Here is an 18,188-nt window from a genome sequence, read left to right as displayed (position 1 = left end):
TATCTGACTTAACTACGCCCAATAAATGTGTGAATTTACACATTTATTGGACATAGTTGTGATGTTGAGGGTTGAGACTATAGAACACAAAGGTGGAGAGGTTATGAAAGATGATCTTTTATTCAGTATGTGGATTCTTCCTTGCTAGGTCTAGAAATGCCATCCAACTTGTATTTTTAAAAATCACCTTCATGTGAGATTTGAATGCACAGCCTGGTTTGGGATAGCCTCCCTGGTCTCTGGGCTCCTGGACGGCTCATTATCACACGTCTCCATCCTTACATTTAGTTATTAATTTAGCAAGTGCTTATTTCATATACTACATGGTGGATACTATACTTGTTGCTGAGGATGCAGCTGGCAGAGTCCCTGCCCTCTTGAAACTGACATTCTATAATGGCAGGTGCTGCAGTAAAGGCTGTTGGAGTTCAGTTTAGTTGGCCATATTTGATACTGATTTATGAATCTCCCTTTCTGGAGGACTCAGTAAAAGTCTTAAGAAAAGGACAAGAATATGGGTTACCCATATAGAGAATTTTTTGTCTGTCTATTTTTATTCCTTTTGTAACAAACATATTTGAAGAGGTTGCAATGTAAGGAGGACATGATACAAACTTGGAATTGATGCCATTTGTTTAAAGTCATCTATTAGCATCTTGAGCATTTGGGACATGTGTGCGTGTGCATGCATGCATGTGTGTGTGTGCATGTGTACACAGCATGTGTAGGTACACATACACTTTCCTTCCTTAGGTGGGACATGGTTACTGTGTCCTTAAACAGCTTGAGGGAATAATTTGTTTGATGCCTTTGGCATATTTATGTTAAAATCCCCCCACTTAAAAAAGGAAAAGGAGGTACCTACCACTCATTACTTCTAGTACACTGGGCTGGCTTTGGCTGATGTTTTCGAGTCAACAATCTAATATTGAATTATTACCACGAGCTAGAAATGTTGCTGGATTCTAGGGGCTCCTCAGTGAACAGACACCCATACTCGCTGCCCTCATCACCTGTAGTGTTGTTTTGGCGGAGGTATGCTTTAGTAAGCTTTCCCACTAGGACTCACTTGAATTTGGAATGTGCCATTGAACGATCCTTTTATGACTCACTACATATGTATATGTGGCTTTTGTTTTTTTGTTTTGTGTGTGTGTTTGGACTTGAGGTGTATATAGTGTACCTCTTTTCCAGCTAGAAGAAAGAAAGTCTGCTCAGCTGGATTTTCTTTAGCCAAGTATTTTCATTTTCCCCTTTAAGCTATTTAAACTTTGAAGAAAAATGCAGATATACCCTACTGTTTGATGTGGTGTAGAGATCCAGGAACGTTAATTTAAAAAATTCATAAATCCTTTGTACTATGCAAATTAATGACCTATAACCTTTTTTTCCAGGTGACTTATTTTGACTTAACTATGTCCAATAAATGTGTTTATTTAGGAGAAATCAATGCTACCCAAAACTGACATGTTAAGCATCTCCCATGGCTCATAATACATACAAGGGATGTGGACCACCCTCTGTTTTCTCATTATGCCAAATAATAGAAAGTGGAAATCACTCTAATCCTTTCTTCTGTGTCTGCTGTACCTCTGCAAATATGATAAACTCAATCCAATTAAAAGTCATTACCTCGCTAAGACTTGGCCGCAGTCTATAACCTTTTGTTTCACAATTCTTTCGATGATCTGTCTTCATCAAAAGTAAAATTTCTAGCCATCTTCCTGTAGTCTCGTTTTCTGTACCATTCGCCTGACTATATGCAATGGAGGTTTATATCATACAAGTTAGTTCTTCTTGGGCATTTGTCTTATCTCTGGCTAGATTGTAAGTCCTTTGAAATCAACAATTTCACTTTACTCTTCTTAGTGATCACCCCCCCCCCCCACCATGGTTCTTTGCATATAAAAGTCTTGCTAAGATTTTATAGTGATGATGCATATTAAAATTCAAATGAAGTAAATCTATTAATACAAAAACAGCAAAATACAAGAGCAACAATAGCACAAAGCTTAAGTTATGGTGTAATTAGTCTGTGGAGTCTAGGTGCCTCTCCTGCCCCCTGCATTTTAACAGTGTATACTTTTGATAGAATTAAAACCTGTCCATTTCCTTTTCTCTTAAGCAATCATAGTTAGCATAGGTTTACATGTATTAATTCACAATATAATTGAATCAACAAGCCTCTCAATAGATGTTTAGGTGAGTGAAATGATAATTTTCTTGCTCCTGTAGCTTTGAGATTCTCTAGTGCTATGAAAAATGGATATTTCTATCAATTATCCTGAGGTTTAAGCAACATGATGCCAAAAGATTTCATTTAACTTAACTAGCACAGCTATAACCTGATAAAACAAGCAGTTTGTTAAAGAAGATTTATTGGGAAAAGACCACGAAATGGTCAGCAAAAGCACAAAACAAAGTCCCTGACATTTCATCTATTGAACAGAATAATACCTGGATTTATCAGTAAATGTCATTTTATATAATGTTGATATAAATGGGCAGCAAAATATTTAATGCATGTGCTACTGAATATAAAGTTACAAATCTCTGGGTTTTTGATCTTCCTTTTTACAAAGCACCTTGATAAATAAATAGCTCTTTTTATGAGATTTTTAGAAACTATATATATACATTTCTCTCAAAATTTGTCTTGCTACTTTGGCTTTTGGTTAAGTTACTTTGACTATCACAGGCATGTGTAGATATTATTTGGGAAAGGACCATCATTTTTTGACCAGCATGAGATGGCAGAATCAGTGATACTACCATTTCCTTTGATGCCTCTAGCTTTAGATTGGAGGTCCCAGAGTGATCGGGCCAGCCTTCCCTCTGCATACAGCACTGTTCTGAGGTCAACCAGAACTATCTGTTCTGTTTGGCACAACCAGAACTGGTCTGTTTGGCACAACTTTCAATTCAAACTGGAAGATAGATGTTGTGGTTTGGGCCATTTACAGGTTGGTAAGATTCATGGGCATCATGGCCGTCCTACCTGCTTCACAATAAAACATTTCATCTTTTTCACTGAAATAGACCCTGCAGAAATGCACTCGTACTAGGTACATGATTGGGAAGCCTTCTACTTCCCCATGCAGTTTTCTCATGGCTTATTTTGTAATGGAAATGTGGGCAATGTGGTTTTTGAATTTGTTGGCTTTAGAAACAGTGGCAGTAAACCATCCCTGTTTTGATCCTCATGTTACTGTGAGGAACTGGGTGATGCTCAGAAATAAATGTAAACGACTACTGCATTTCCACTAAGAGCTGAAATAAGAGGTTTAATACACCTATAGTTTTATTCGATCTGATGCTAGATGTTCCTGTAAGACTGGCATGCCCAATTGCAGGTCCTTATACTCAACTCTCTACACTCATCACTCTTCCTAACCTCATCTTTGAACTTAGTTTATTGCATCTCTGTCTTCACTACTCAACTCTAACTAAGCTACTTGAGGGTACAAAACTTATCTGATTCATGTCTGTATCTAGCCTTAGCAATTTGCATGGTTCCAGGTACAACATGGTGCTGGGTAAGTGTTTTGGAATGAGGAAATGAGTGAGTCTGAGAACCTGCATCTTTGGCAAAGATGATAGCCCTGACACTTCAAACATCTAATTCCCCTTTCGATGCTATTAAAGACTGTACCTTTGTAGTGTATCCACAGAATTTTGATAGGAATGCAGTTGAGCATTCACACAAAACCAGTAAAGTCTGGGTCATCTGTTTAATCCTTCACTTCTTATTGTATGGAGCCCACCAAAGATTTTGAAAGTCAAATGTATATTTATTCCACAGAGGAAACTTTATCAACCAGGGCAAAAGTTTGCTGGCACTAGCTGGTGATATAATGGGTAGTTTAAACCCTGCTAACTGCAAATAATTTTTCAAATGTTTATGAGTGTGATCAAGTTTAGTGAGACAGAAGTACAGATAACATAAATATTTCGACAAAAGCTGATAGTACTGGAGCCATAAATAAATTAGACCCAGTTTGTAAATAAATTTAGTTTTTGCCAGCAAACATTTATAATCCTCTCTTGCTGCAAACGATAGTAATTTATATAGAAGAGGTCCTGAACGCCTTTCTTCAAAAGTCAGTTCTCATTAGGAGGCAGTGCCTGGTGCCCGTCAAGTGTCTGAGACTGTGTGACTCAATTGGACGTGAAGGACACTGCACAGAGCACCTAATGCTACTAGTTATTGTACATGTTGATAATGACAGTTTCCAGAGACCATACAGAGTTTGGTAGTCTATGAAGTTGTCATATTATATCATTCCCTTAAATACCTAGCTTGTGTTACCACTTAACAATGTTGAAATTACCCCGTTTTAAATCATAAGTGCTATTTAGTGTATGTATACACACACGCATAGCACATCTGTTCATATTTTTCTGAAAACATTTTTTTTATCAAAGTGTATAATGTTTTCTCAAATTAAAAAAAGAATTTTCCCTTTTATGTTTTCAATGACATTCCCTCTATACCCATGGTTTTGAATGATTTTATGTTTAACGTGATGTAGTGTTGGGAAACTCAATATGAGTGTCTTTAGAGCTCGGAATGGGGGAAGAAAATTGCACTTCTTGGAACCATCTAAATTCATTTTACACCGAAGACACTGTATTTGCAGTGGGGCCAAAGTCTAAGCTGACATCGGCCAAATCAAGGAACTTTCCTCAGCGGATGACTTTTAGATCAGAAGTCCTTGTTGTCTGTTGCCAAGCCTTGTGAGAACAAGGACCATTGTTCATTTTCAAGTAAAACCTAATTTTGAGACTCTAATACAAATTTTTTCTTTTGCACTCTCTCTGCTCCTTATCAAGCCAAGAGCGTGGTTGGGTTAGTGTTCTATTGCTTGTTCACATTCCTTTTTATCAGCAAGCCATTGCTACAACTCCCTCTTCTGCCAGACACGCATAATTATTTTCTTTTCTTTATGGAGGCCTTCTGGCTATAGGAAAGCGCTTTGGTTTTGTAGCAGTACGGAACGGTCTGCATCAAGTCAGCAGCGAGGATGCATTTGAACGTCCATTTACACCTATCTCTGTTCACTATGTGGTAGAAAGGAGAGCTTAATCTCATCTTTTTCCATCTTCACCTTTTGGGGGTTGTTTTGAATAGTTCTACCCAGTTAATAATAGAATTCAGTCTCCTTGTGACAAAATGCACTTCCACCCTCACCTTCCTTTAACTTGTAGCTTTCTGAGTTTTGGCCTGTCCTTGGGAGGCAAGAAGGATCTCTGCCAAAAGCCACCAAGCCACACTTAGGTAATTAGAATAAACAAGTTGGGGCTCTCGGTTCACGTGCAGAGCTGGATGGAGCAGAGCTGTGGTCAAAGGGATCCCACTTGCTCCTGCATTAGCAGTGGCCCATTAATGCACCCTCATGCTCCCCTTCCCCCCTTCAAACACTTTGTTGTTTTTTTTAAGGAAGCAAATCAGGTCACTCTTTAGCATGTGAAGGGCTGCAGCTTTCTTCTGAAACCACCATCAACAACATAAACAAATTAGAGGTAGTAAACCACACATTCTGCCCACACGTAAACCACAGTCCTCACCAGAGGGCAGTCTACTTAATGCGAGAATAACAGCCCCGTTTTATAAGCCTCTACTGGGAATAAATTCCAGTTTCACTGGTTAGAGCAAAGTGAGGCAGCCAGAGTACAATCTCTCCTAGGTTACACATCGGGAGAGACCAAACCAATTCTCAAAGTGTCTTTCCAGGAAATGTATTTTATAAGCTTTTGGTACACCAAGCTTTGACCATCCTCTGGCTTTCATTACGTAGAACTGGGATTGCTGGGGTGGAGTAGACCTGGGGCTGAACTTGCCCAGTGTGCTTGTTTTATGGACAGGGAATCTCAAACTCTGACTCTCCAGGTTACTCTGGGCCCTGGAGACGTATTGCTGAATCCAGACCGCCGTCCCAGGGCTTACGCCACTCCTGCTGTACCCAAATGCAAGTGGCAGGGTTTACAATCCCCATCTCTACCCAAATGGGAGCTGTAAAATACTCTCTATACCTTCCTGATGCTCATGTGCTTTTCTTTCCTGACAATGCTAGTCCTCAACTAATGTGTCCAGCCCTAAACTAATGTGTTCCGTCATCAGTAAATTCCTGCTTGTGATAGTCTTTTCTTAAATACCTGTTTAAACAGTAATTTAGATAAGAGTGTCCCATTTCTGTGCAACAGGAAATGCCTGCCTTCTTTTAGATACGCTGGCAAATAATTACTGTAGATATGGCTTGAATACTGAAAGGCTGTTCTCTGGTCATTTCAGACTGCCTGAGAAGTCACCACCCAGTCTGCTGCGGCATAATTTCAGGGTATTTCTATTTTACTCTAAATGAATCTGAAGGAAAATCACTTTGGGGATATAAAAAGCTTATGAGAAAAGCCATTGGGTCGAAGGGTACCAAAAGTCTCTTAAAAATTTGTACTACTAAAAGAAAGTCAAGGCACATAGTTACAATGTAAAAGAAACACTGTCTGATGTATAAGTCTGTTCTTACCTGGTTACTCCAGTGGGTATCAGTGACCATGTCTCCCTAATGACAACATGAGCCAAACATTAACCAGGTCATGCTTTTCCTTGGGGCAGTACTCAGAGATTTAATGCCCTTATTTTAGAGGCTTAGATTCTGTAAATAGATACCAAAAGGGCTTTACTGACACTTTACAAACTTTCTAGAAATTTCTTCCCATAACCATTTTTAAAAAGTGTAGTTCCACCTCTGATGAGGAACTTTTGGAAGAGGTCAAAACCATTTCACAAGAGCGGAGGAGCTACCAGCTTAAGTCCCAAACCATACTTGTTTAGTGAAATGTCAGTGAAATTCCTAGGAGGGTAGAGAAACACTTAGCCAGATTTAAAAGCCACAGAATAAGCAAGAAATGTGCCACATCCTATGAGAAAGATAAATGTTTGCTCATTCTTTTAGGCCCCCACTTTCAGGTCATGTGATGTTCTTTGCCATCTGCCTTGTTTGTCTCCCCATACTCTTCCATGCATTTTGGGACTTCTTGATAGCCCATACAAGAAATACTTCCAAGAGATTCTGGGGGGAAAAGTTCCATAAGGAAGAGGTGGAATAGCATGGTACAAGGAAGTAGCAAATACTAGAGGTGCAAGGAGGCTTAAAAGGTCATTAAAAAAAATTCCATGTGCTAAGCCATGTTGATAGACTATTTCACAAAAACAATGGTCTCTAGAGACATGGATTCTACAAATGCAGTTTGGTGTCAAAAGATCCATGGAGGTCTATTTTCTTCTCGCCTCTCTCTAGAGGCGGCACATACTAAAGACCTTGTCCTTCAGCAGCTTCTCATTGCCACAGGCGCCTCTGTTGTGTGAGCCTGTGTGTCTGGACCCTTACAACAGTCCTTCAGAGCGAGTTTAAGTCGGTTTTCTGGAAATTCATTTTCCTTACTTTTACTAGTTTCCTTTCTTCCTTTCTTTGGGATCTTAAATTTCATTATCTGGGGGCCATTATCACAGAATATTCTGTTGGCCAGTCCAGAGCCTCCTTCTTTGTTCTGTTTGTGCATCTGGCATTACTTGGGCTCCACCCTTTCCCCCCCAGCCCAGCACGCATTTATTGGCTGTGGTGCTGGTGCACGGAGCTGGCTCCTGAAGTCCTCTGACTTCTCACAAACAGGCTGCTGTAACCGCTCTGGAATTGTCCTAACAAGGGAAGAAGAGCATGTCCGGTTTGAATTTGGGAAGGAAATTGATGTCTTCCCCCTCCCTTCCCTGCCCCACCATTAGCGGGCACCGACTCATGGACTTGTGTTCCTGTGCTCACGTCCTACCAGGAGGTCGCTGGTGGGGCCTGAGGTTTGGCAGCGGCCCCTCTCCTCCTAGAGCTGGGCACGCATCCTCAGCTCTCAGCCACGTGTAATCCTTCCTGTCTGCTTGCAAGTTGGGCACAAAGGACTGGCGCTTGGGCCCACCCTCTCCTTTAGTAGCAATTAACCTTTACTACAGAGCTTCCTTTGAAGTTTGCTCGTGTTTTTATTACAAAACTGCAATGAGGAACATAATGGGGGGAAATGTCTAAATTTCTAAGTTACCTAATCTGTTCAATTCCCTAGCTGGTCTCCTCCTGGCAGTTGTTTCTTGTAGTTATGATCTCAACCAGTCTGCCTGAGATCTCAAACCATGTTTCTGTCTCAGCCTATTTTTAAGATTAGTGAGCTATTACACACACACACACTGCAAATGCACATGGGTGTATTATATGCATATGTGTGTACAGCTGAGTATAAAGATCTGAGTTCTTACTTAGTGCCTACAGAAATCAGCCTAGCTTTATTGTCAAACTATGCACCTATGCTTTTAATATTAGTGTTAAATTGTTTAGTTGTTAAATATTTTCTATCAGTGAACTAATGTGAAGAGTAGAAAGAAGTATTTATATTAGTATCACTAATGATAATGCTGAGTGATAAGTATTATGATGGTTACTGAATTGCTATTAATGGTGAAACTCAGGATTTTGAATGGCATCTGCCCAGGAGATTTGCAGTTAAACTAGGCAGAGAGGCCAAGTGAAACAAATGGTGAGTTATATAAAACCCACAAAAAGAGAAGGCATTTTAGGCCAGCCTTGCAAATAAGAACCAAAGAATTACGAGTGAAATGGCATTTTTTTCCTAGCCTGCCGTTCACAGGAGCTCAAATAAATGAAATCATTTTTCTCTGCTTTTCACTCAGCAGTAAATCACTGGAAATCCAACGCTGGTAGAAAAGCAACTACGAAACTCAAAGAAAATATAGGAGAATCTTCCTTTCCCCCCCTTAAGATGGGTAAAGACTTTCTAAGAAAAATATAAAAGTCACAAAGGAAAAATAAGCTTCATTCCATACAAGTTAAAATTTTTACAGGACAAAAACTTCATTAAAAACCAAATGATAAATGATTTGCTGGGGAAAGTAGCAGATATTATATCAAGGGACTAATTTCTTTATTATTAATAAAACAGACCAATAAAAGCCCAATTAAAATGGACAATAACAATGAACGATTTGCAGAAGAAATGTGAATGACGAAACCATTTAGTTTCATTAATCACTGAGATGTGAACTGAAACAAGAATAGGTATATAATCTTTTCCATTGTGTTAATGAATTTTAAAAACAAGGCTTAATAATAAATGCCAATATGGTTGGTAGGAATATAAATTGGTATACACCTCTAAAAAGCAATCTATCAATATTCACTAAGCTTTCTTTAGAAATCTAACCTAAGGAAATTAAAATGGACAAATATAAATATTTATATGAAAGAAAGTTCCTTTAGTGCTATTTATAGTATCAGAAAATTAGAAGCAACATAAATAAATACTATGGAAATAGTTTCATTATGGTGGATTCATATAATAGAATATTATGCAGCAATTAAGTGTGGTTTCAGAAACTATTTCTAAAAACATAAGGAAGCGTTCATACTAACATATCAAGTGAAAAAACAGAAAAACAAACTATTCATATAATAGAGCCATAATTAAAAAAATGACAACTTAAAAACATCTTTTTAAAAACAGCTGCTTAAAAGTGAAAGGGAGGGCTGGGTGTACTGGGGCTGTAGTCTCAGCTGACTGTGGCTGTGCTGTTTAGCATCCTTGAGAACCAGCCTCCAGATTTGCAAAATGGAAGGTTATGCTTCTCTCCATGGTTTTCTCACTGGGCTGTGAGTGTCACAATGAGAAAATATAGATACATTTATGAAAGCAGTTATTATCATCAGTATTATTTCTGAAGTTTCCTCTTCGCAGATTCCGATTTGTTTTCAAAATGGTAGTCACCTCAAGTGGAAACCTATGTTATTCAAAGAGTCACAGAAACAAGTATAATCTAATCAAAGGGTGTGCTCTTGCTGGGTCTCTGGTGATGTTAGAACACTTAAAATTTGTAAAAGGTGATTTCCAAGAGCTTTTTCCAAGTCATTTGCCTAAAATTCAATAATATGCTTGTCTTTCAATCCTCACTCGGTTAATAACACACCTAAAGGATGCATGAAACAAATTCTAGTAGCAGGCAGCTCAGCTCCAAGCAGTTACAAGTTGTTATTTATCTTTATGGACCACTGATGTATTAGCATTTATAACTTGATACTTACCTATTGCAAATGTGCCCAACCTGTCAATGTAATATCTAAGCAGTGCTTTAACCATACCTATAGCTCAGGGAGAGGATCTACCCATTTTTTTCCCTCAATAACAGAGGGTATGATAATTGAGGTAGTTTATCATTGAGATGAAATATTTTCCCAGCTTTTTTGGATAGTTCTTGTGTAATGCACATGAATGCATGAGTATTTTGGTTTATGCAAATATATAATGCAGTGTGAGAAACTGCATTTGCTGTTGAAAATTTTATGATGTTATATTACATTAAAATATTGTTTCATGTTTTGATACATAAAACTCAGAAGGTTTATTTTTCTTTTTTTGTCACGATAGCCCTTTTCACATTTAATTCTGATGATGCTCGACTAACAGAGGCTGGAGAGCAAATCTCCGGAGTTTGCATATACCTGTACTACTTGCCTGGGGACGAATAAGACCATGAGTCTGTCTCCCGGATTTGCTGGGCCTGTATAAGTTGTTCTTTAGGTTTAATTGGATTTTTTTTGCCATTGTAAGCAGAATTGCATTCAGGCTTTAAATTCAAATTCTTCTTTGCGGCAGCCTGGGCACACATGCGTATTTTGTCTCCACAGGAATTGAAATCCAAATGCATTCATTTAAAACATGCATTGGGAGAGTTCGTGGGTAACTCAAAGGTCATGGATCAGCTATGCCAGTAGGAGGGCCCAGATGGGGTTGTCTCTATCCTTTTTTTAAGATTTGAGATGACTTTGATGGAATTGACAGTATGACTAATTTAACCCTTTGAGGAAATGGGGGAAACTTTACTGACCTTTAATGGATAATTACAAGAGGAAACAGTTCTGTTCGTTTGGATGCCTTTTTGTTTCCTGCTGCTTAAATGAACAAGTCTATAGATTGATCACACAGTGTCTTCCAATTTACAGCACTTATTTCTTGAGAAAAACAGCATTTTCACAATGGGTGATAAATCCCTTTAAGGATCTGTAAAGTAACTCTACATTTGCAGTAGTTAAATGTTACAATTCTAGAGAGATGTTTTTATATGTTTTTAGTTGTGTCAAGAGTGCTGGTGAACTTTTGCTGGCTCTTTGGTTGAAGTGCAAAATCTCCCTGAAGGGTAAAATAAGATAGACTTTATCAAGGGTGTTTGGACCCTGAGGTATATTTCTCTGATAATATTTCTTTAGGGCATTATTAGAATTGTTTCTTTTGAAGTGGTGTTTGGAGAAAAGTTTGTAATCTGTTGTGCGATGCTTTTCAGGATCAAAATAATTTTCTATGTTTGATAGAAAAATATTGATTTGGTTTAATAGTCCAATAAAATTATTTGCTAGGTTAATTATCCATTTTACAAATATTTATTAAGTGCCTTTATGTAGGTCATTTGGAGAATTCTGAGTCCTGGAGAAGAGTGAGTTCTGAGTCTTCCCTTCAAGTCCTGTTTCGTAGCTGGGAATAGAAGAATCATTCATATTAAACTCTAAATAGCAATGCACAGCAATTCGATCATTAGCCCAAGGGGAGAAATTAGGTAACAATTCAAGGAAGGGGGGCACTTGTTTTAAGTGGGATGGTAAGGAGAGAAGTTAGGACTGGAACTGGGAGGATGACTAGAAGTTGGATCAGGAGAGGATCAGAGATAGGTAAAGGGCAGTCAGAACCACAGGGAAAATTTTCACTGACTGAGCTTACAAAATAGGGTTAGGCTTTTTCTCCCCTGGGGCCTCCTATTGAAGAGTGTTCAGAATCATAGACAAAGGGAGAATGGTTTTAAAATGAGAGGTTTTATTCCAAGGCCAAGAACTTTGGATTTTACCTGTGGACACTGGGAATTATTGGAGACTATATATCACAGGAATTTGTGTGTGCCCGCAGGCTCCATGTTGAGGAGTTCTGGAGAGAGTCTGAAGGTTTGCGGACTCATTTAGAGGACTGTTGACATTTAGGAATGGCCCTGGCCAGCTATCTCTGTAGGTTAGAGCATCGTCCTCATACCCTAAGGTTGCAGGTTTGATCCTCGGTCCCGGCACATAAGAGTCAACCAATGAGTGCATGAATGGGTGGAACAGTGGATCTCTCGCCATCACTTTCTCTCTTAAAATAAATGGACAGAAACTTTTAAAAATTCAGGAATGTGGACTGAAAAAATGGGATGAAAGTAAAAATCTTGTCAGAAGAGTGGGCAACATTTAATGACTGAGTAGACTGGAGGATGAGAGAGAGAAAATGCCCATGTTATTTTAGAATACTGAACATGGATAATCAGGGAAAATAGCATTGCTCATGGAAATGGGCAGGAGACTTGATTGGAGGGCAGATGGTAATGGGCAAGATTTTGGGTATACTGAACCTGAAGGATAATGAGCTTGTATTTTGGCAGTGAATGTCTCGTAGGAGTTCAGTTCTATGCTTGGTTTAAATGAAATTATCTCATTGTTTAAATCAAGAACGAAGCTCTTTGTTTAAAGGTATTTTTGCATGTACTGTCTCATTGCATTTTAGAAAACTGTAAAGGGGAGTCAGCACTTGATGGACAACTGTTATTGAGTGTTACAGTTAATTAAGTTCTGTAATGCGTCAGAGAAGGAATTGGGGCTAGAACTCAGGCTTTCTATTCTGTAGCCCAATAAACTGTCTCCGGAGACTTTAATAATTCATAGAACTTCAAGTTTGGTAGGATCTTAAAAGTCCTTTCTAGTCACTAACCTGAAACTTGGATTCTTCCATGTTGGTAACTCGTGGTTATTTAGGCTGTATTAGAACCCCTGCACTGGTAACTTAAGGCATCTCATTTTACCTTTGGATAGCTCTGATTGAAATCTGTCTTGTAATTTTAACCCATGTTTCTTAGTTTTCCCTTTGAAGGCCTATAAATCAAAAAAAGTCATATATAATTCTCAGTCCATAATCCTTGTGGACAAGAAACATATGTTTATTTGCTTTAAGATAGCTGAAATCCCCTTCAACTGGTGAACTGGTGGGAAATTCAAGCCTAGCCATTATTCTTTATGGTTCCCTTCAAACCCCCAAGAAGTTGCATAAAGATCTTAACGTCTGACATGGTGTACTCATTTACTTCAGGTGTGGGGCTGTGCTGCTTCGGGGGGTTTTAGAACCCTGGTGCTGAGTGTCCAGACTCCTCCTTACTTACCCTGCTACCCCCTCCAGGGTCTTGCCATCTCCCCCAGAGGGCTGTGCCAATCAGAGGCCCTCTGATCTCTTCTCTTTCTCTATCTGGAGGAAATACCCCCTCTTTTTGGTGTACCTCAAGTCACCCTCTTCTCCCTTTCCCCTCTGGAAAGCTCACCTAATTTCCTTAATGATTTTTGCTTTTACAAATATCCAGAGGAGTCACTAGCTTCAAGGAACTTTAATTCTCTTCTCTGTGTAAGTTACTGAGGCAAGAAAATACCAAGGGCTTGGTGATGTGTTTGAAATGGGAAAGGAAAAACAGAGAAATAACAAAGATAAATTAATATTCCAATAAATAATTCTGCTACACAGATTTAAGCCTTGTTGCACATGGCAACCTTTGGAATCTTTGATGACTCTCCTCCAATTTAAGCCAAGATACCACTGCACGATACAATTTTCTAATACATTGTAAAATGCTATATGCTCCCAGCTGGGGATGGTTTGTGGGGTTGTGAGTACACACAGTTTTATTTCTTATCTCTGCTTCATTCAGATCAATAATTAAATTGTTGATTGTTTCTCAGATGGATAATGGATGGAGGTGGCTCATGAGAATATTATTGACAATTGAAGTTTGGCTCATTTGATTTATGGACTCGCTGTAGATATACCAAAGAGGCAAAACCCCCCTTCCCCCATCTGTGAACAACAGAGATTTTAATGCAGGCATATTTGAACAATAATTTCTCTGCTTTGTTCGAGCAAGCTGTGGGATTTTTTTCTTCCACATTACTAAGAATTCACCGAAGTTATTATTTATTCACAGGTAATGAGTGTGTATATGGCAGCTACCCTGAAATTCCTTTGGAAGAAATGCCAGATGCAGATGGAGTAGCCATCACGCCCTCCCTCAATATTCAAGAGCCATGCTCTCCGGCCACATCCAGCGAAGCATTTACCCCCAAGGAGGGCTCTCCTTACAAAGCCCCCATCTACATCCCAGATGATATCCCCATTCCTGCTGAGTTTGAACTTCGAGAGTCAAATATGCCTGGAGCAGGACTGGGAATATGGACCAAAAGGAAGATTGAAGCAGGCGAAAAGTTTGGGCCTTACGTGGGAGAGCAGAGGTCAAACCTGAAGGACCCCAGTTATGGATGGGAGGTAAGACTATTATTTTGAGTTAACACATTTACACGTGTTCCGTTGTGTAAAAAAGGAGATTAAATGGCCACATCAAAAGCAGGTTCCATGTGTTGCAGATATCTTCAACAGATCTTTAAAAGTGAGCCTTCCCTACAATGTCACTTCTTGACAGAAGCACAGTGCTGCTTAAAGGTGTATATATATGGCATGATAGAAGCAGCTTAATAACGAATGGTCAAAGAACAGTACTGACTTGAAAACATCCCGAAGGGAACAAGCCATATTTTGCCCTGTCTAATGTGCACTTTTTTTTGCCCAAATTTTTGAGGGAAAAATAAGGATGCACATTATATACATGGGTAGTACTAATTCTGTATCTACATAAATGTTTTTAATTCTTTTATTTATGCTTATGCATTAAAAGTGTAATGCTAGAAAGCAATAATGATATCCGTATGCAAAACAATAGCCTAGAATATGATAATTGGTTTTGTTTGTAGATATAAATAAATAAATAAATAAATAATTGAATTAAAAAATTGAAAGTTTTTTTTTCCTGAAAGTTTGGGCCAAAAATCCTGGGTGCACATCACATTATATTCTTCAAAGTACAGTGGTTTTTTTAGTTAACATTTGGGAACATTACGTATGGTCATCTATGCAGCATGTAGCATGGCCAAACATTGATGCCTGGTATATTTATCCTGTTTCCTTTGGGGGAAGCTTGGAAGGTTGGAGGAAACATTTATTTTCTCCACTTTGTGGCTAATTTGGTTTTATGTGTTCATTTTGTTCTGTGTTCTTCTAATATATTTTGCCTCTCCTGATAACCCTGCTTTGATTCTAAATGCTTCCAGAATGTGAGCACTGTACTGAATTCTGTGATGATTCCTTATATTAAATTGATTTAATGAATAATTCATGCATAAAATGACGACAAAAAACAATATGGAAATCAGTCTGTAGTTTCAGTCATACTTTTCACAGAACCCTTCTGACGATATCTAAGAATGAGGAGTTATGGCCTGATTACAGAAGCTAAGTAAGTTATATTTCCATAAGGACAGGTAACTATGTTACTCAGTTCTGAGTTTATAATTTTGTACAGATTCAGTAGTTATACATGCTTCCCATTTATTTTTACAACTTGAAAACTTTTGTGGTTAATTAACAGCATCATAATTTCTGGAAAATCTGATTATCTGAAAACTTGTAGGCATTTCTATGTTGGCAAGGAAGTGTTTTTCAGAGATGTGATTAACCTTTGGTTTTATAGTAGTTCAGTTAGACAGATACTAGATAAACTAGATTTATTTTGTTATGTTCTTTTACTATTCATGATCATTAATAGAATATCTGGTCAGCTTTTTAAATGGAAATCAATATGCAGTACCAGGACTTAATTTCAAATATTTTTCCCTTTGCTTTATATGTGTCCCCTTGTGACACCTGTTCAAAATGCTGCCATAACTATTCTTGTTCAGATTCTGAAGTGCCAAAAGTTGAAATTTGGATTTGATATGATGATGAAACAGAAATCCTTTCTTAGTTCTGTTTGTAGCCACAGCTCTGGTAAAGCTGTAGTGTAGCAACATTGCCTTTAGATACCTATATTGATAAGAGATTTTTAAAAACTCACCGTAGCATTAACTGATATGTGAGTTGAATACATTTTAAACCAAATGCGTAGAACTCTACGTCATGATTGTTCTCCTTAAAATAATGTCTATAAACATTCTAGTAATAAGTAACTCATTAAACTTTTATTACCAAATCTCCAGAGTTAAACGACAGTGCAGCACTGCTTGGGATTATCCAGAAGGCTGAGAGTAAAACGAAGCTTAATAAGGAGATTATTTTGCAATTACAGCGTTGGTAAATGCAGGGTTGTGCCTCTTTAAACAGGATACCTATGGAATGGTGGATGAAGCTGGGGGAAACTCTGCATTTAGAGGAAATTTAAAAATAACTATATTTTTTCTCCTTGGAATGAGATATCAAATAGATGGGCAAATATTTACCTTGAGAAATGTAGAATGATTCTTTTCATTACATCAAAACTGAGTAATGTTTTATATTGCTTGGAATTTAAGATACCTCTAAAAGTAGTCCGTGCCTCTTTGGCTAAAGGTCACCCATTCTCTCTCTCTCCCTCGTTCAATTGATTGAATTTGTTGATTGTCAATTCAGTAGTTTTCTTCTCCATTTTAATGGTTACCTTCACTTTGGAGAATGTGGCTTTTCTGCTCTAGATGTATTATGAACAAAACCAGAGAAAGGGCTTTTTGGCACACTTGTTATCCAGGAGGAGCAGTTGATTTCTTGACTCTAGGGTTTTTGTTTTTCTTTTGAATTTTATCCTAGTTAATACAAAATCTAATCATGATGACCAAGGGCACTTTTACAAAGGCATCTCACCCTACTCCCGAATGCTCATGTTTCATTCTTCTTGTGTCATATTTGCCTTCCACTGTAGCTGATTTCCCTCCTGTTGGATTAGACAGATAATTGTGATTAACCTCTCCTTTGATACTCCTTCAATTTTAAAAGTAAAGGTCTTAGATGAAGGAAAATAAATGTGAACAGAGGAAACTCAGATTCAGCAAACAATTACTGAGTACCTACTGTGTGTCAGATTCTGTACTAAATGTTTCACCTTCAGGAACCCCGCCTATGATGACTGAACAAATCATCGTGATCCCTACTCCAGCACTATCCTTGCCCCTTTTTTCTTCACAAAGTTCCCCTCCTCTGCCTTTCCTGGATGATAACTTGCATTACCATCTATCCAGTTGCTCAAGCCAAAATATGGGTCATCTCTGACTCTACCCTTTCCCACACCAATCATCTCCGATTTATAGTTCCCATATCCCATCAAGCCTTCATTCCTTTTGTGCACATTGGTTGCTCTACCTGGAAAACTCCTTTTCTTTCCCATCCCTAGCAAATTTCTACTTGTTCTTCAAGTTCTCTTCTTCTATGATGCCATTCCTGAACTTTATAGTCCCAATTTAGTACTGGTTCAATGTCGTCCCACCATAGCACCAGGCAAATCCACATATTAAAGAACTTCAAGCATTGTACAGCACCCAAATTGTTTGCCAAGCTTCCCTAGTAGGATGACATTTCCTTGAGAGCTTGCATAGCTTTATTCTCTAAGTGTGGTTGTGTTCTCTCTGTGGCGCCTGTGGTGCTGTGTAATGCTAACTATGTTACCTGAAATGACTCAGCTAGGCTAGTCAGCTCAAGGTTGGTATAACAAAATACTACAGACTGGGTGGCTTAAACAGCGGAAGTTTATTTTCTCACAATTCTGGAGGTTAAGACGTCCAAGGTCAAGGTGCCAGCTGATTTGGTTTCTGCTGAAGTCTCTCTTTCTGGCTTAGAGATGGGGTGCCTTCTTGCTGTCTTCACATGGCCATCCCTAGGTGCGTGCGTGCACACACACACAGAAGGAGAGAGGGGAGCTCCTTCTCTCCCATGTCTCTTAGATCAGGACCCCATCAGTGTCACCTCATTTAACCTTAATTACCTCCTAATGGCCCGTTCTTTAAATATGGTCACATTAGGGGCTAGGGCTTCCATGTATGGATTTGGGGAGGACTCAAACACTTAGTCCACGACACAGACATTTAACAAATAACTGCTCACTAAAAAATGAGTGAAAGAATAAATGAAAGGATATAGGAGGCAAGGAGTGGGGGCTGAGGTAGGTCTATGGAAAAAGCTGGAATCTCAACTTTAGACACAGAGAACCAAGCCTTAACTCTGCTACTACT

The 18,188-nt window shown here is 38.6% G+C and overlaps 1 protein-coding gene across 7 annotated transcripts in view; it reads left to right on the top strand.

Annotated features, from left to right (window-relative positions):
* The window catches only part of MECOM (MDS1 and EVI1 complex locus), a 551,819-nt gene that overhangs the window by 256,602 nt on the left and 277,029 nt on the right, over positions 1-18,188 (top strand). For all 7 annotated transcript variants that reach the window (XM_036017648.1, XM_036017645.1, XM_028504501.2 and 4 more), the window contains exon 2: positions 14,090-14,427. In XM_036017648.1, the coding sequence (XP_035873541.1) occupies positions 14,090-14,427 (338 nt within the window). The remainder of the gene's footprint in view (positions 1-14,089; positions 14,428-18,188) is intronic.

The sequence above is a fragment of the Phyllostomus discolor genome, chromosome 2 (assembly GCF_004126475.2).
Source record: "Phyllostomus discolor isolate MPI-MPIP mPhyDis1 chromosome 2, mPhyDis1.pri.v3, whole genome shotgun sequence".
NCBI classification, from domain to species: Eukaryota; Metazoa; Chordata; class Mammalia; order Chiroptera; family Phyllostomidae; genus Phyllostomus; species Phyllostomus discolor.
Note: the sequence above shows the minus strand (reverse complement) of the source record. Positions and strands in the feature narration are given on the sequence as shown.